We start from the raw sequence: 18,699 nt of genomic DNA, 5'->3' as shown, positions 1-18,699 counted from the left end.
CAGCTGTCCACACTGGGTGTGGCAGAGGTAGCAACAGTGAGAATATCCATTGCTGAGCTTCTTCCACAACGAGGAGAGGTAAAACCTTAGAGGTCTTTTGTCTGTGTTGACTCTTCTTTGGTTACATGAATACCATATATCACCACTAGAGAAGACGCTTCCGAGTAACCAAGTGCAAGTATTGGCCACAGGTTTATGGAGGAACTGTAAAACATAGACCTGTGGGAAATCCCAACCCAGTGTTAAAGAACAAGACAATGCGTATCCCGCTGTGCCAGATACATGCCCCAACACAACCTCGATGGTAATGTGAGCCGTTCAACTACTGTTGTTGACCACAGCTATAGCTGCCATTTGGTCTTGCACGCCGTCTAAATGGACGTAAGTTAAATTAGTACTCTTAAACTTTTTTTCGATTGTGTCCCCGTGGGCTTCCTCGGCTGTGTGTTTTGCAGAAGTGGTTTTGTAAAGTTTTCTCACACGGATGCATCCTTTTCAAAGCCTGGCGCTCCCACCCCTCCTCTCTGTAAACACGAGGAACGATTTCACTGCCAGAGAAACATCTGCAGTGGCCTAATCCCTGCCGCTGCTGCTGCGGGCCTGATTGGAGTGACCCAGTAACCGTGCCTCCTCTTCAGGGTTAGGGCTCTGAAGGCAGAGGCCAAGTCTGGCGCACATCGATGTACATTTGAGTCCGGACACGGTGGAGCAGCACGGTCACTTCACCACGGCTTACCGATGAGATCCAGAAGAGATTTCAGATCTCTCTAGGTTGAATTTTATTTTGTTTTGTCTTGAGACCACTGGGCAGAGGACTGGTGACTGTGTTTGATCAATGCCAACACGCCTCTCCAAGTTCAAAATGTACTGCATGTTACAAAAAACCTGTCAAGTCTTGTTTTCACTCAAAGAGATCTCTTTTTGTTTAAAGGGTGTATGAGGCCAGCTTTTGCTGAAATCATCAAAGACATAAACCAGACCTGACTGATTGTACACACAGATAGCAGTGTTGGCCCAAGAAAAGGCAGCTATTGGGAGAGAATTGAGCAGCACAGCTTGGCATTCGTTTGTTGTGATATTCGGATTGGAATGATGCTAGGTCTGAAAGGGAGGTATGAGATTGTAGCAGTGTAGGCCAGCTGAGCCTATACTGCTGCTGCACTGAGAAGCTAGTGTGTTCATCCTGTGAAAGGGTTAATTTGAGCCTAATAGCAGCAGGCGTAGGCGCAGGCTATACGCTGTCCTCTCCACGCTGTCGTCTGGGAGCAATTAGGGCAGTGGGGGAGAATGTCATCTCTCCCTCAAAGTTGTGATTGTTGAGACGGAGAATCATGTCTAGGGGGAACAGGCTCTGTGTGTTGTTGAGACGGAGGATCATGTCTAGGGGGAACAGGCTCTGTGTGTTCTGATTACAGCCAAAGCAGAGCTCCCTCCCTGGACATGCATTCCTCCAATAGTCAATGATTAACACAAGATAGGGAGGTGCCTCTGTAAAGTTCTCAATTCTATCAGATAGTCCAGACTCCAGACAGAAGAATCAACGGAGACTCCCTGGTTTGGTTTTGTGCTGAGGATTAGCCTGTCCAGTAACCAGATTTAGAGAACCTAAAGATAGTATTGCCTTCTGACATCTGGTGGGAAATGATTAGCATTCTAGATTTGGTATGCAACGCAAGTGAAACACCATCAACCCTCAACAAATATCTCTAGCTACAGTTTAGTATCATCTCTTGCTGGTCTTTAAAGATACATGCGTTGCTTCAGTTTTACCAATGCAAACCAGTCCTTTTTATAAGGTTTTTAAAAATACAATTTTACATTACATCCAGATGTTTCCCTCTATAATTTTCTCCAAAAGTCACAGGCTAGGATTCCAAACCCCAAGTGCCGTGTGTTCTTGGTACATAGTAATTAGCCCTTCGTTTAGTGAAAACAAACTCCAGAGCGTAGTGAAGGTAAACTTCGGCAGACCCCTGTCTCTCTGTGAATCTACTCTACTCAGTCCCTAGGCTAGTTTTGTGTACATACAGTAGAGGAAACACGCCAAATTGTTTGCTGGCACACACAACCGAATTAAAGGTTACCAGTACACTGCCATCAGAGAGAAAAGCTATACCGTTAAGGGGATTATTGTCCGCTAACCTTTTTGCCTAACAACGGTCACAACAAAATGTTTGCCTCTTTTTTTCACATTCAGCTCTATCCTGAAATGTTTATAACCCTGTGTTTAGATTATGCCTAATGGCCACAAGGTCTTTGGCAATCGTGTAAATTCTGCACTGCCACTTCAATCTCTTGTCGTTTAAAGTTTCCAAGTTTTGAGAATGTACTGATGATGATTTCTTCTCTTGTCGTCCATCTTTAGTCAAAGGCTGATGGACAAAGCCTTCACTCTGAAGTGTTCCGGAGATGCAACCTCATAGAGAGCGATTACTTTGGCCTGGAGTTCCAGAACATGCAAATGAACTGGGTAGGTACTCTGTTTGATCTGCAGGGCTTTGCCGGTTCAGTTGGACAGTTGATCATGTAATGTCAGGGTTGGTTTCGCCTTGAAAAAAGAGGGCAAGGTCAGCCGAGGACCGTAAGTTAGTATTATTACAGCTGGACTTCAGAGGTATGCCTTTATACTTACAGAGAATTGGGTTAAATTGCCTGGCGTAAGTATCGAAATGAAATTGGAAGAACTCTTTTTCTTTTTTCTTTTTTTTTTTTTTACATACCTAGAAATGGATCAGGTTATGATGGAGAAGAAGCTGTCTGAAGATATATGAAAAAGAATAGCCGACAGATGTGAAGCATTTATGATGGCCAGTTCAAAGAGGGTCGAGCCGGTGACTATTTCAAGCCAAAAAGATTTCAGATGTTTGTGAGGTTTACAAGTTCCAGCAACCTTTCCAGGGGATATCTAGAAGTTCAGTTGGATCACATTTAATCCCCTTAGAAAGTCAATGATATATACCTAATGGAAAACCATCATCAAATTCTATCCTGACTTGCCAATAGATTCTCTCAAAGGTTCTATTCTTCAAATATCTGTTTTAAACTAAAATGGTGTGGTCTGTTAGCCCATGTGCTCTTCTGCAGGTTTCTCATGTCCTCTCTCCAGGAAAGGTCAAAGGTTAGGGGTCATTTAGGTACCTTTGGTCTTTATGACATCAGGGAGCAATAAAACAAGTGACTAGTACCCTGTATCCCAATCATTGAGAGTGCTAAGCTGAGACCTGATGAGAAGCTGCAGTGATAGGAGATGCATTCCTCCCTCGATCAGGCCCAGATGTGTGTGTGCGCGTGCGTGTTTGCGCGCGTGTGTGTGTGTGAGAGAGAGGGAGAGCGTGAGAGAGAGCGTGCCTGTGTGCACACGTGTGTCTCAGAGAGAGAGAGACGGAGCGGTATGTTTGGTGGGGGGTTTACAGGGCCTGCAGGGGGGGGGGGGGGGCTTAAGCCAAACCCCACCCCTCACATCTCCACACCACCCCACTATCTCTCACACGGCATGCTTTATGTAATGCCTAAATTATTGCTATAAAATCTTTTGGGAAGACCAGCCATTTTATGTGGAGAAAGTGTGTCTGAAGCTCATGCACACCACTTGAACTATGAAGACATTTCCTCTCAATACTCTTCTGTGTTGTTTGCAGGTTTGGTTGGAGCCCATAAAGCTGGTTGTGAAACAAGTGAGACGTAAGCACCAGTACCAGTTCTGAGACGACAAAATGAGGGGGGGGGGGAGTCATTTTAGTTTTTTTTAAGTCAGTGTGCGATTACCTTTCCTTGGTGCCTGTGTGTGTTTCAGGACCTGGCAATACACTCTTCAGACTGTCAGTGAAGTTCTTTCCCCCAGACCCTGGCCAGCTACAGGAAGAGTACACCAGGTACGCCTCTGTCACTTCCCATGTGCCAACGATAAGAGGGCTTGTCCGTCCTCTGCGGCAATCCTCAGCTGTGATTGTGGCCATCGATCATTCTCATGATGATGATGATGATGATGATACTGTCTCAGACGACCTCTGGCTGTGGAGCCCACTGACTGCTTCTTGTAGGCGGTCCGCTGAGTGGAACCAGGTGGAGCCTGAAGCCCTGTGCTCTGCTCTCTCCCACAGGTACCTGTTCTCCCTCCAGATGAAGAGGGACCTGCTGGACGACAGGCTGACCTGCACAGAGAACACCGGGGCCCTGCTGGCCTCCCACCTTGTCCAGTGTAGGTCCAAGCCTTCGTCGTACCCACTGTCACAGCTGATTTGTGACCGCGTACCACAAACACACCGTGCTTATTCATATGTAGACCAGAAATGGCGCCAGTGGCTCTGCGTGCATGTGCATGTGAGCAGGACATGTTTGGTAGCATGTTTGCAGGGACCGCTAGGGCGAGAGCTTTTGGTGCGTTCGTTTATAACTGGGAGGTGGCAAATTGCGACTTGCTACTAGGAATGATTAAATAAAACACCGCATGAACTTGCACTTCCTCGTCACAAATTCGGATATGTTTCTCAGCCCCCAGTTGCTCAAATGCACTAGATATAACTAGGTAACTGTGATATAATGGTATATAGCTCGAATGCACACAGGTCGGAGGTAAGTATTTTGCCACTTGCGACTTGCCACCTCCGACCACAAACGAACGCACCATTTATGCCAGTCCAAACCCTGTGTTTCTGTGACCTTCCCACGTTGAGATATGGCTGTTTCATTTTTTTTCCGAAGTCCCCCAAAAATGAATGGAGGTGAACAGCCGTCCGTGTTTGGCCAGCTCGTGGACCCACCCCGTGATTCGGATCCACTCTAAAATGTAATGGGTACTGAGGTGGCCAATGCTACACCCCTCCACGGTTCAGTTCCATGAAAATTGGTGTAGTAGTTTTTGCATTATCCTAGTCCAAAAAAATGAATGGAGGTAAATGGCCGGCCCGGTCGTGTTTGGGCGGCTCGTGGAACCACCCTGTGATTCGGATCCGCTCCAAAATGTAATGGGTTGGTCCATGCGACATCCTTCCTCCGAGTTTCATGAAAATGGCTCTAGTAGTTTTTACCTAACCCGGCTAAAGGACGGACAAATAAACACACGCCACCGAAAACATTACCTCTAGTCCTGTGACGCTGTAATACTTATTTTATTATATATACCGTATGTACAGATATTAAGATTAAAATCAATGATTGACTGTGCGGTTATCACTGCTAGTAGTGGTAGTGCATCCTGCTGCAACATGATTAACAATGGCTTCCCCCTCCTCTCACCCCTCCCAGCGGAGATAGGGGACTACGATGAGGAGGCAGACAAGGATTTTCTACGGCTGAACAAGCTGCTCCCCTACCAGGAGAGGGTACAAGAGAGGATCATGGAGCTCCACCGCAGACACCAGTGAGCCTCTCTCCTCTCCTCTCCTCTCCTCTCCTCTCCTCTCCTCTCCTCTCCTCTCCTCTCCTCTCCTCTCCTCTCCTCTCCTCTCCTCTCCTCTCCTCTCCTCTCCTCTCCTCTCCTCTCCTCTCCTCTCCTCTCCTCTCCTCTCCTCTCCTCTCCTCTCCTCTCACAGCAGACAGTACTCATGTTCTCATGTAAGCATCCAGGCCTCTTCACCCTATCACCATCCAAGTCTTTTCTAGACAGGCCAGTGCTGCTCAGTAACCTCTTCAACTATCTGTCTGTGGTTTGCATATTTGGCGTGAGGGGTATGATTTAATGCCACTGTTTGCTGGAATTTTCCACTGGATGTTGGATGAACTGCGTGGGTCTGTGGTGTGTCCGTTCACTTCCATTTAACACTAGCCTCTGTTACTTGGTCTTTACGGACCATTTCAGCACTGCACTTAGAATGACACACTGAGACAGAGGACAATGTCGCCGGTTGCCAGAGCGACGCCGGGCACTGAACTCATACGCGTACGCATCTCCGTTTGGCGCCGACGTAGGCTAAACGTTTAGGATTAGCCCTCCGGTGAGACGCGTGAGAGATTTATCCGACAACTGTGACCGTCTGTGTGACTGGCGGTATTGAGGAGGGCTGGCAGCGTGTCAGAGCTCCACTCTTAATGGTAATCCGGTGCTTTCACCGCACCGCTCGCTGCACTTTCCCACAATCGGCCTCCCTGTTCACACAGCGCTGTCCTGTGGCTTTTAGTGGCCCTCTCCCTCTGAATATCTGCTCCTCCCACCGCTCGATGGAGGCCGAGCAGGCAGCTCTTGAGTCCCGGGTCTGGACCTGTGCCCTGGGTCTGTGTGTGTGTGTGTGTGTGTGTGTGTGTGTTTGGGGGGGGGGAGGGTACGACCTGTGCTGATCTCTCCCCCTGGCTGTCAGGAAGGAACCCAGCGCAGGGCAGGCCGCCTAGCGCCAGGGTCTAATCCCCGGCTCAGGGCAGTTTATTAGCCCTACGGCCAGTAGGACAGTGTAGGGAGGGAGGGGCCCTAAGGAGATTTCTCTGCTTAAAGGATGAGCGAAATTAGAAATACGATGATGAGCTGGCAGCCCGAGCACAAGTAGTTTAGGCCTTGCTAGGGAAACATGCACATGATGGGATTTGTCCTCTCTAACATGTGGTTGTAATCACGCAGTGTGATGGGATTCCTTGAAGTTCCGAAAGCATTGTGAAGAGGGTTTTGGTGGGAATCCTAAGCCGCAGCGCCTCCTACATCGAAAACGTCCTCCTGCAGAGAGTGAACAACGGTCCAGGATCAACCCTATCCTAAACCTGCCATTCCCTCTGGTTTTACGCTGGGTTTGAGGTCCCAGGATGACTTCACTTCCTCTCTGTTTTACACGTCCTTACTTTCTCACGGTTCTGCGCCTCTGCCGTCTCCCTCCAGGGGCCAGACTCCGGCCGAGTCAGACTTCCAGGTGCTGGAGATCGCCCGCAAGCTGGAGATGTACGGCGTCCGCTTCCACGCCGCCGCTGACCGGGAGGGCACCAAGATCAACCTGGCCGTGGCTCACATGGGACTGCAGGTTTTCCAGGTGGCTCACACATACCCGCCAGTGCACAAACACAGACGCGCCCACACGCCACATCAAACACGCCACACACAAACGCGCGCGCATACCACAGTCCTAGTGCAACCCGTTTCTCATCCGCCACTTTCGTTTTCTCCCAGGGCAACACCAAAATCAATACCTTCAACTGGTCCAAGATTCGCAAGCTGAGCTTCAAGAGGAAACGCTTCCTGATCAAACTCCACCCCGAGGTTCATGTAGGTGTTTCATTCGTCTGCACCCGTCCAAATGAAACGGCTGAATTATTTGACTGAATGGATGAAAATCTGTGCTTTATTAACAGTTGCTCAATGTGCATTCTCAGGTGAAGTCTATTCACGGCTTTTATGTGATGTCGTTCCAGGGGCCCCATCAGGATACCCTGGAGTTCCTGATGGCCAGTCGGGATCAGTGCAAGGTGTTCTGGAAGAACTGTGTTGAACACCACTCCTTCTTCCGTCTGTTCGACCAGCCTCAGCCCAGGTCCAAAGCTATCCTCTTCAGCAGAGGGTCCTCCTTCAGATACAGGTGCTCCTACTCACTTCTCCTTTATAATAACTGGCCTAAACCGTTTAGAGCAACCTACAGTATACTTTGTTTAATAGAGTGGTGAGGTTTGATGTCACTTTGGAGGCTTAAAAGTTAGCATCGACGCCGGGTCCAAAATCCTTAAGGGAAAAATTAATGGGATTTGCGAAAAATGCTGAAAATAAGGTATGTGTTTAACAGAGACTCCCAGAATAGAGTTTTTTTTTTTCTTCAAAAAGCTTAAAACATGATTGAGGATGAAGCCTACAATATGACGACATCGCCTCTCCACTCTATGTGAATTCACACACTCAAAGACTTGTGCTAGAGCTGTGTTCTGTATGTAGTTTTTTTTATTTTTATGTTGACTTGTGAACTTTTGTCTGATAGTGGGAGGACACAGAAGCAACTGGTGGAGTATGTAAGGGACAGCGGAGCAAGGAGAACACCATATCAGAGGTGTGTGTGTGTGCGTGCGTGTGTGTGTGTGTGTGTGCGCGCACGCTCGTGTGTGTAGCTGTGTGCTGTCTCCCTTTCTCTCGCTCAGAGGAAGGGAAACAGAAAGGTGGATGATGGCATCAGTGTATCCACGTGCCCTCCAGCTATGCAAGTCTCACCCGGTGTTTTTCTCTGCCAGGAGGAACAGTAAGGTTCGGATGTCGGCTCGCTCCCTGAGCCCAGATGTGCCAAAACAGGTCAGTGGAATCAGGACTGACACATGATTCTCTGTGACGGGTAGAGCTTTTTTGGGGGGGAGGGGGGGAGAGCTGTATAGTCATAGGGGGGAAAAAACTAATGAATCTCTCCTGCTCCCCATTCTCTCTCTCTCTCTCTCTCTCTCTCCCCCCCCCCCTCTCTCCCCTTGTGTCTGTCATATCATTTCAGAATTTGTCGTTCAACGACAGCATCAGGTCGCCGGGCACCCCGGCCTCTGGGACCGTGTCCTTCCACTCCCTGCACGTCACTAGCTCTCCCGCGCAGCCGGAGCCCCCAGCCCTGCACAGCCCCGGCCCCGGCCAGCCTCCAGCCTCCCCCCAGCAGCCGCTTCAGCCCCCGCCGCAGCCCGACAGGCCCCCCAGCCCTCCGAAGGAAGACCCCGTTAAGGCCGCGCCCCCGTCTCACTGCGCTTTCCAAGGTGCCCCTAGTAGCTGGGCAGCAGGAGACTGCAGCCCCTCGTTTGTGTGTGTAGAGAGTAGCACGTACCAACCACAGCACTCCCAAAATGGCAATGAGGATGGCGGGTACGGGGGGAGGAGGGTGGCCGGGTTCTTGGGGGAAGGAGGAGGGGGTGGAGGAGGGGGAGGGGAGAGGAAAGGGTTTTTAACACCCGAGGCCTTTGAGGCGGAGCTCCTTCGAGCCAGACAGAAGCCTCTGTACTCGCTGGCTAACACGCACCTCCATGTCACCGAGGAGTTCATCGACGACGACCCGACAGAGATGTCCTTCTATGGGGGCGGGGCGGAGGCGTACGCCTACGGCCTCCACGGTAAAGGGGACCGGTACGGCTACGGGGACGCCGGCCTCGGCAGGACCCGGGTGTACAGCCTGGGTCTGGAGGACCTGAACCGCGGCGCCGGGCCCTTCTCGGACGGCGCGGCGGGCCGCTCGGAGACCAGCTCGCTGGTCAACAACCGCTCGGAGTGCAGCTCCCTGGACAACCTGGGGCTCAGCTCTGCCGGCGACTCCCTGTCGGCGGGCTTTGGTGGCGACACCTCCTCACTCCGCCTCCCGGGGTCCGATGACCCTTCCGAGGCCAGCTCCATGGTGAACTTCCCGGCGTGCTCGGTGCGCTCGGAGAGCAGCTCGGCGGTGCAGTTCAGCGACCTGGTGGAGCAGCTGGAGCAGCTCAGCTATCCGCCCACCGCCACCGAGGGCTCCGCCGACGGCAGCTCCGACTCGGACTCCGACTGGGGCTCCGATGGCGGGCTGCCCCCGGAGCAGAACCTCTTCTACAGTAACCCCCTGGTAGGGGGGCCAGGCGGGGTGGAGGGCTTCCTGCTCCAGTGCCACAACCTGCAGGCTCTGGCTTTCGGGGACCCCCCAGCGGGCCCTCACGTTAAGATGTGAGGCCTGCCCACACCCCCCCCCCACCCCACAGTAGTGGGGGTCACGTTGCCCTCTGGTGTGGCTCTGCATCGCGGTAGAAGATAAAAGTCCCTCAGTCGCAGCCCTCACTGATGTCATCGTGACTGGTGTCATAGAGAGGTTGTGTCTGTTCTTCATCACATTCATCATCTTGATCCAATCCCAGAGGCTGTGCTCTGGCTAATGAATCATGATGAAAACCTTTTTTTTTTTTGATAACTTTTTTTTTCTTAGGGTGTATAGCCGCAGTGAACCCATGTTGCAGAGCGTGTTCCCGTAAGAGCTCAACGCTGGCCAGCGACGGGGCCTAGCTGTAATTGCAGCCATTGAATCGATAGTAGTTCAGTGTCTTTACATTTCTTTTTCACACCATTTCTCTACTCTATCTGGGGGCTGTTTCCTGAGATAAATGAAGGTGCTGCTTTAAGAAGGATAATTCAAGTAAAAAAGTGACGTCCGCACACCAGACTTGAGCTCCCAAAAGTGAGTTTATTGACACCTTGTCAACAATGTAATGTTTCGGGCAGAGCCCTTCGTCAGACAACGACAGTAAAGGGCTCTGCCCGAAACGTTACATTGTTGACAAGGTGTCAATAAACTCACTTTTGGGAGCTCAAGTCTGGTGTGCGGACGTCACTTTTTTACTTGAATTATCCTTCTCTGTCCAGCACCCAGCCACAGAGTGTTAGGATGTGCGTGCCTCTATGCCTTTTTCGCTGCTTTAAGAAGGACAATGTTCTTATAGTTGACAAGTGTTGCTTATCTGGTACTTATTGAAGAATATACAATTGGACATGTGAAATGTAGGTTTGGATCTCAAACAGATCTTCCTGACTTGTACACCCAGGCATGTCAGATGAGGATGGTCTGTCGTTGAACTTGTAATTGTCATTTGACTGACGTCATAGCTTCAAAGTTATACTTTTACGTCTTTAAAGATATAGAAAAATAGGGAAGGTGTTTTGGATGACCTTAGAATAGAGAGTGTACTTCAAGTGATTCAACCTGATTTACTTCCACTAATTGACTTCCACTTCCATGTAAACTGTATCCCCTGTGAGGGAATAGTAAATCAATGTGATCTAAATGTCACATTTAACAGCACTTTTCATAATAGTACTTACATTTAACTTACAAAGCATTTATGTCTCATTTATACACTCACTAATAATGGTAACATATGTGAAATGTCTCACATACTTGTTGTGAATGAATTGATTGTTTTCATACCACTTGGTACTCAGGGGTAGTAGCCAAAGTTGATGCTCATTCTTGGTTGTGTGTGACTTACAGAATGTGCCTTAGTAGAGCCTGTGTCTGCTTGCAGTCTTAAAGATTTTGTGGCATGGTGACATCTGCTGGTTCTTAATTGTCACCATATATACATTGTCGGCATTTCAACAAGACTATGACTGTGATTAAGCTGAGGTATTTGATTTGCTGTAAAATCATATTCCATGTGCATCAATTTCCGTCAGGAGCACATATTAGAGGTCTGAGTCAGTGTAGGGTTTCGTTGAGGAAGGTAGCCTAAATGGTATGCAGCTGAGCCAATATGTATACTATTATCATACCAACCAGCCAATTGAATGTACCACTACCACGCCACAGTGTAGGAAGGCCCGCTACTTCTGTATTCACAGTAACAGGGCATCTGTTCATGTCCAGACTGTCCTATAAGCTAAGTAGGGTAGCCTCAGTCAAGCTAGGTACGTCATATGTTTCAACATTTATTCTAGGGAATTGATTGATAGAGCTCGTCAACAAAGTCCTCAGTGTGAAGTTTCTAAGTAACATGCTAATCATAGTTTTGTAATGATAGATGCAAAGTGTTTCCACATGGGATTCTTCACTGTAAAAATAGATATCCTGGCCAGATCTTACTAATTGGCTGTAGTTGGTGCTGTGTCTAGATTCCTGGACCTGCTTCACTGGCATCAGCTCAGAAACACAGCAGCAAGGGCTTTGTGCACTTTGAATGTTGACACTTTTATGAATTGAAGATTCTCTATTACTCTGTTTTTTTTTTTAAATAATCACTTGATTAATGGAATAGTTTACGTGGTTGATCATTAACTTTTCAGCACGTTGCCTCGCTTGTTCAGTCTCACGGGCCAGACCACAGATATGTCTGTTGAGGTCCTGGTCAGGAACAGCATTGACTGCGAGAGAAACATTTGACTAAGTGCCACAGTACATGGGCTTTGGAATAAACATAGGCAGCGTTGTTTCTGTACTGCGCTGATGTCATTTCCTCCTCATACCAATTTTGATTCCCTAAGTCCCACTTTAATTTCCTGTCATTTGAACCCTGCTTTGGTCTGCCTAGAGGCAGATTGGCCTTGGCTTTCTGCAAAGCGAACTATCCTCCTTCTCCTTGCACTTATTACAGAATATAACTTTGTCTGCATGGTAGTCAGCTCTTGTTCAGACTCTGAAGTTAATTTAGGTGCAGCAAATGTCTCAGAATTGCTTTCTGCGCTTTATAGTACTTATTGTATTTGTTCAGTGTTTTTTGCTGAAGGTTTTACATGGTGCTCAACGATCTGGTTCTAATTATTCGCTTCATATTTTTTCCTCTAAACACTGGGGAAGGGTAATTTCAGAAACAAATATTAAATTCTGAATTGCAGTAAGAAGCAGTTATATCCATAGTGTTGATTGAAAACATATCATTAGCCTGTTCTCATTGTCATTTTGAGCAAAGCCCAATCAGGCATTATCTTGGGCAGCACATCACATTTCCAGAAGTGTGCTTGTGAGGCCTCTCTACCATCACAAGTGAGGTGAGCAGTCCCTGACTCGCATTGGGGCCTATGTCAAAACTAAGGACCGGTTCCTTTCCTGGACACACGCCTACAGTCAATAATGTACTGAAAAAAACTCAGCTGCGTCAACAGTAGGCATCGGCATCACGTAATCAATACTAATTTCCTGATGAGCATGTATGATTACTGATTATAAACAAAGTGTACTTATGTTTGTATGTTTTTCTTTCTCTCTCTCTCAAGAATAAAGTAATTACTTTTGGGTACCTCGAATGTCAAGACTTAAAATTATTTTTAGACACCAAATTGAAATCAAGTAAGCAATGAAAGTACTTTAGTTACTCTGCAGTGAAAAAAACGTTTTTTTTCTCGTTTTTTTTGTCCTCCACTGGAAATGTGATGACTAGAAGCTAACGTTAACTGCTAACCCTGCACATACAATCTCTTTTACTGTGGAGGACACTGGCTTATACCACAACTTCACCAGGAGTGAAGGAAGACTGCTAAAATTGACACCTGCATGATAGTGAATTCATCCAACAGGTCGTCGTAACCATAACAAAACCCTCCACCAGTGTATGAGACCTGTGTAGTCCATATGATTTATAACTCGCCTTCATACCTTCATGTTCATCAGAATTGAAGACGATCCTGTTTTCATTGGGCTGGGTTGTCTATATGCGTGAGACTTTCATCTTAAGACAAACAGCGTATTGAATATCCCCCTTTTTGTTTTCAGAGCGGATTAACATTTCAGAGCACTACAATAAAGTGCGCTTTCGCTGTCTCAGAGTCTGAAATGGGATACTTGGCTACAGGATGTATCAGTAGATGGTTACACACTCTCACATCCTCTTATTCCAGGGCAATGGCCTCCCTGTGTTATGGTGGGGGTGGGGCGCTGCTCCTCAAACACTAGATTCCACAGCCTAATTCCAGCAGAGTGAGTGTGCTCCCTGTTTGGATAGGCTCTCTGCCAGGTCATTCCGCAGCGCCCTCCCCCCCCCCCCCCCAGCCCCCGGGGTCGGGGCTGTGCCTGCGCTGTCCATCCTCTCTCCCCGTCTGTGTCATCCCCCCACAGACCACTTCAGTTAAACAGTCAACTGTGGCCTGCTGGCTAGACGGACCGCATTCCTGATAAGCCTCGACTCTGCGAATTATATCCGGGTCGAGGAGTAACCTTCTTTTTGCTCTTTTCCACTCTTGTCATTCTATTCCCCCCACCCCCCCCCCTCCTCTTTTTGAGGAGGAGAACAGCTGGAACTTCCCATGGCTGAGTGAAGCGTCCGACATAATGTTTCGTTTTTCCCTCAGACGCAAAGCGTGCTTTTACAAAAGGCTTCTTGACACTTCTCTGTAATGTAATCGGCTTCATATCAGAGTTGGTGATAAATCACCCAGCCTAATTCTAGAGGGCTACAGTCCAGAAAACAATGGCTGTGAAAAAATGTGGGAACCATTATCCGCCTTGGTCTGCCCTGCCTTCTCTTCTTTCATGTCAAACCGACATGTGTGTGAGCGGGAAAATGTGTTTGATGAGCCCCTAAGTTTGCTTATATTAGAATATGCAGGATGTTGTCCTACCAGCTTGTGGCCAGTGGGATTAGAAGATCTGTCAAAGCAGATCGTTTGATAAGGGGTCTGAACTTTTTATGAAAGAAAATAAAACTATGTCTAAGTGTCAACTAAGAAAAAGCTGTAGCCCATATCTGTAGACGTATCTCTGACATAAGTATGTAGAACCTAGAAGATATACGGTATGATATCATGATGGTTTCTTGGCAAGCAAAAGCAACTTTCACTGAGCATAGGCAGACCGTCCTGTATATGGCTCTATGGGGAATGGATGTTTTCCATGAATGGAGTCATCTAGACTCTTTGTCCTCTTCTATGGTTCTGTTGTTGACTATGTTCCGCCCCTTTTTTCTTTAAAAAAAAATTGGTTGTTGGAGCAGGTTTACCCTGTTTTTGTAAGCTCCTCTCCTTTTCTAAGAGATTCCTTGGCATTATAGACTCAAATCATCATTCTCCCTCTGCTGTATCAAAAAAGAAATGTTTTTTGCAAGCCATGGAGAGGAGGCTGTGTCAGTTAGCGTGTAGGGGTGTACTGACAACTTCTCTCTCTCGCGATTCATCTTCAGCATATTCACCTTTTATGTCTCTCCACGCAGGCTCCTCCGTGGACAGCCCCCAGCTGTCTCCGCTGGCCTCCAAGAGCCCCCTCTGCCTCTCGCCCTCCTTCCAGATGTCCACACTCAGCCTGCCGGGCCAGGCCCCCTCACCTCTGCAGAGCCCCATCCTGAGCGAGGTGGGCACCCCCAGGCTAGAGGAGGATGAGGAGGGGAGGAGGAAGGTACACAGCTCACATGCCCCCCCCACCCACCCTTCCACGCTACCCTCTGACTCACTGCCCAGGCTAGGACCCGGGGACCAGACAGGGAGCACTGACTGCACTGATGCTCTGTAAACTGGGAAGGGCGGATGTTTACAGTCGCTGTTTTTAAATGTGGTTTTGTCCGCTGGCTTTGCATGTTTGTTACACGAGAGCTAGAACTGAGGAGAGACCTTTCATGAGACGCATGACTGTGATATACCATGATGCAGCTTGATGCAGCATGTTTCCAAAACTCTTGTTTTGTAGTTCTATATATCCCTTTAGTTCTATACATTTGAGTGCTTTGTATTGGCCCACAGATATGAGTCTTGTAATTGGTTTCCACATTTTTTAGCCATAGTAATGCTTCTCTTTCTCGAAGGACTTCATGATTCAGTTGAAGCCGGTGTTGACACTGATAGCCGTCTCTCCCCTTCAGAGGTACCCCACCGACAAAGCCTACTTCATTGCCAAAGAGATCCTGACCACAGAGCGGACGTACCTGAAAGACCTAGAGGTCATCACTGTGGTGAGTTCTGCCCCCCTATGTCATCAACCGAACCCAATCCTTACCCACGTCTGAGCCTATAGTTGTGTCTACTCCGTGTTGGTTTCTGTGTGTTAAAATCCTGTGTGTTTCTCTGTGTATGTGTGTGTGTGTGTGTGTGTGTGCGTGTGTGTTTCGCCGCATGTGTCCCAGTGGTTCCGCAGCGCTGTGATCAAAGAGAACGCCATGCCCGAGGGTCTGATGAACCTGCTCTTCTCCAACATCGACCCCATCTACGACTTCCACCGAGGCTTCCTCAAGGAGATAGACCAGAGGCTGGCTCTCTGGTCAGTTACCCCCCCCCTTCCTCCTCTCCCGCACGCAGAGGGGACCGTAGCGGAATGAGGTCGTTGTTTTTCGTCGCAGCTGACCCCGGGACGTCTTCACTGTATCCGCTCTGACGCCCTGTGTGTTGTGTCCTTCCAGGGAGGGGCGCTCCAACGCCCACGTGAAGGGGGACTACCAGAGGATCGGGGACGTGATGCTGAGGAACATGTGCGCTCTGAAGGTGAGGCCGCCGCCCCCGTCACGCGGCGCGGTTACCGTGACTTTACATCACGGCCATTTAGCAGAGGCGTTTATCCAAAGCGACTTCAAATAATTTTGTTTAATGTAGGTGGTCAGTGTACTGCTACTCGCCAGAACTCGCAAGTGTATCTCCTTTCTAAAAAAGTGACTTAAGAGCATCATCTAGTGCTGAAGCCAAAGTGTGAGAGTAGCAAAATATTTGTTTACCGTCTTGACTACGTGCGTCTCCCACGGAGGACATGAGAAAGCAGATGCCTGACGCTTGGGTGTTCTGTCTCCCCCGTGTCAGGAGTTCATCAGCTACCTGCAGAAGCACGACGAGGTGCTGACGGAGCTGGAGAAGGCCACCAAGAGGCTGAAGAAGCTGGAGACGGTTTACAAGGAGTTTGAGCTGCAGAAGGTGTGCTACCTGCCCCTCAACACCTTCCTGCTCAAGCCCATCCAGCGCCTCATGCACTACAAGCTCATCCTGGAGAGGCTGTGCAAACACTACACCCCCGAGCACCCCGACCTTGACGACTGCAAGGGTGAGACTCCCTCTACAGACCTACAGTGTCTTTCCACAGGAGACCCGCCAAGCGCACCTCATCTGTGGTTTACAGGTCCTCTGGGGCTTCTGTAGTACTTTATCATGTCTTTATCGCACATGCTCTTTCTGAATGGCTGGACCTCCTCTTTCATCTGTATGGACAAAGGATGACAAACTGTTATTATATTATGTTGGCTGACAAAAGCGTTTAAAGTATCACAGCTAATCTGCTGTGTGTGTGTGTTTATGTGTGTGTGTGTGTGTGTGTGTGTGTGTGTGTGTCTGTTTGTTTGTGTGTGTGTGTGTGTCTGTTTGTGTGTGTGTGTGTGTTTGTGTGTGTGTGTGTGTGTGTGTGTGTGTGTGTCTGTAGAGGCCCTGAAGGAGGTGGCAGAGATCGCCACACAGCTCCAGAGCAGCCTGATCCGGCTGGAGAACTTCCAGAAGCTGACGGAGCTGCAGAGGGACCTGATCGGCATCGAGAGCCTGACCACGCCAGGCAGGGTGGGTGCAGTACCCAGTAGGAGTGGACAGGGGGCGCTGTGGCACAATGGCAAGTCTAATGAAATGGTCCTGTTTTTCAGGAGTTCATTCGAGAGGGCTGCCTGTACAAGCTTACTAAGAAAGGGCTGCAGCAACGGATGTTCTTCCTGGTGAGCAGGCTTCGCTTTTCGAACTAGTAACAGTGGTAGGTCTGATGCCATCTGTGTCTCAAGGTTTAAAATATTTCCTTGCAGTTCTCAGACATGCTCCTGTACACGAGCAAAGGTGTCACCGCCACCAACCAGTTCAAAGTGCACGGTCAGCTTCCCCTGCACAGCATGATTGTAAGTATAAGCTGCGGTTGATCTTTGACCTACACGGTGACCCATGTATGATAGATCTAATCTCGAGATATGACCCTGGCCCATTAGTCCCTGAGTGGTTCACCCTGTGCCCTTATTCTGGTCACTGGTGGCTTTGTCTAGATTATGACAAGCATTTATGCTGTCGAGTGTTTCATTCAGAATTGTGCAAAGGTCTGAGGATTCAGTTAGTTGTCTCGTTGCTGCACCTAGAAGTGCAGCAAACTGTGTGTGTGTGTGGCGCCAGACTAGCGTAGCCGTGTTTTGAGGGCATGGAATTCAAATGAACACTATCTGTACGTGTGTGTTTCTATCTATGGTTGAGAGGGGCTGTTGTGTGTGGCTTAACTGGCTGTCTGGCTCTGTTAACTCGCCTGTTTCTGCTTCATTCGTTCCCGCCGACAGCTCATAGTGCTGGATGCACCGGTGAGTAACCCGCTGCGACCTCCGGCCGCTCGGACGCCCAGCCCTCCCTCCCAGCCCTCCCTCCCACCCTCCCTCTCTCCCAAGCCCGTGTGGACACAGTGACGGGGCTTAGATATGGCCACTGGGCTCGAGGCTGAGCCAGTGGCTTGATGGTCAAAAACCTGTCTTGGTTTTTAGAGTGTCAGATCTAGAGACCCCAGTTAGATGCTGTCGACCATGCCCCCCCCCCCCCCCCCCCCAGTAGAGGCTGCTGGCCCCAGATAGAGGCTGTTGACCCCCCCCCCCAGTAGAGGCTGCTGGCCCCAGACAGAGGCTGTTGACCCCCCCCCCCCAGTAGAGGCTGCTGGCCCCAGACAGAGGCTGTTGACCCCCCCGTGCCAGTAGAGGCTGCTGGCCCCAGTTAGAGGCTGTTGGCAGGTCCTCCTGATTTCCGATCTTCTGCCTCACACCTCCCCCATCTTGTCCCTGGCCATCCCCAGCAGAGTTCTGACCCAAGGCCAGGGCCCTAGGTCTGCCCTAGGTGTGCAGAGACGAGCCCGGCGCACGCTATCGTGTTGATGGCGGTCAGGTGGAGGTAGTAGCTGACCCGGCCGTCGATCTGACCGCTGCTTTTTCTTCCCACCTTCGCCCTCAGGTGGAGGAGAGCGAGAACGAGTGGTCGGTGCCCCACTGCTTCACAATCTACTCTGCCCAGAGGACCATCGTAGTTGCAGCTAGGTACGTGCCGAGACCACAGTCCATCTCTCTCTCTCTCTCTCTCTCTCTCTCTCTCTCTCTCTCTCTCACACACACACACACACACACACACACACACCCACACCTGCAATGTTGACCTGTGTACCCCTGCTCGTGTGATTTCAGCTCCAAAGTGGAGATGGGCAAGTGGATTGAAGACCTCAACATGGCGATTGACATGGCCAAGAAGTTGCAAGAGAAATCGAACATCTTCCTGGACCCTGGCCTATGCGATCGCTCCAACAGTAAGAACTTACACTGCTCTCAGTGCTGTGACATTAGGACATATTCGTCCATAGTGCTTAAACATGCATCTGAATGTGAGCTTCTTCGCTGTTTTTGTGATGTTTTACTCGTCATTTATCCTTTTTTTCC

The 18,699-nt window shown here is 49.2% G+C and overlaps 1 protein-coding gene across 1 annotated transcript in view; it reads left to right on the top strand.

The window, feature by feature from the left end:
- Positions 1-18,699, top strand: part of farp2 (FERM, RhoGEF and pleckstrin domain protein 2) — a 28,279-nt gene that overhangs the window by 5,079 nt on the left and 4,501 nt on the right. Inside the window, exons 3-23 of the mRNA XM_084444102.1 lie at positions 2,366-2,470; positions 3,639-3,681; positions 3,794-3,872; positions 4,101-4,198; positions 5,245-5,359; positions 6,800-6,947; positions 7,085-7,180; positions 7,327-7,490; positions 7,881-7,949; positions 8,128-8,185; positions 8,376-8,625; positions 14,515-14,696; positions 15,157-15,246; positions 15,418-15,551; positions 15,691-15,772; positions 16,082-16,319; positions 16,692-16,822; positions 16,903-16,971; positions 17,056-17,145; positions 18,224-18,306; positions 18,451-18,569. Of these exons, the coding sequence (XP_084300228.1) occupies positions 2,366-2,470; positions 3,639-3,681; positions 3,794-3,872; positions 4,101-4,198; positions 5,245-5,359; positions 6,800-6,947; positions 7,085-7,180; positions 7,327-7,490; positions 7,881-7,949; positions 8,128-8,185; positions 8,376-8,625; positions 14,515-14,696; positions 15,157-15,246; positions 15,418-15,551; positions 15,691-15,772; positions 16,082-16,319; positions 16,692-16,822; positions 16,903-16,971; positions 17,056-17,145; positions 18,224-18,306; positions 18,451-18,569 (2,443 nt within the window). The remainder of the gene's footprint in view (positions 1-2,365; positions 2,471-3,638; positions 3,682-3,793; positions 3,873-4,100; positions 4,199-5,244; positions 5,360-6,799; positions 6,948-7,084; positions 7,181-7,326; positions 7,491-7,880; positions 7,950-8,127; positions 8,186-8,375; positions 8,626-14,514; positions 14,697-15,156; positions 15,247-15,417; positions 15,552-15,690; positions 15,773-16,081; positions 16,320-16,691; positions 16,823-16,902; positions 16,972-17,055; positions 17,146-18,223; positions 18,307-18,450; positions 18,570-18,699) is intronic.

Source organism: Borostomias antarcticus (assembly GCF_949987555.1).
Source record: "Borostomias antarcticus genome assembly, chromosome: 10".
Classification (NCBI taxonomy): Eukaryota; Metazoa; Chordata; class Actinopteri; order Stomiiformes; family Stomiidae; genus Borostomias; species Borostomias antarcticus.
The sequence above is the reverse complement of the archived record's forward strand: the minus strand, read 5'-3'. Positions and strand labels throughout refer to the sequence as shown.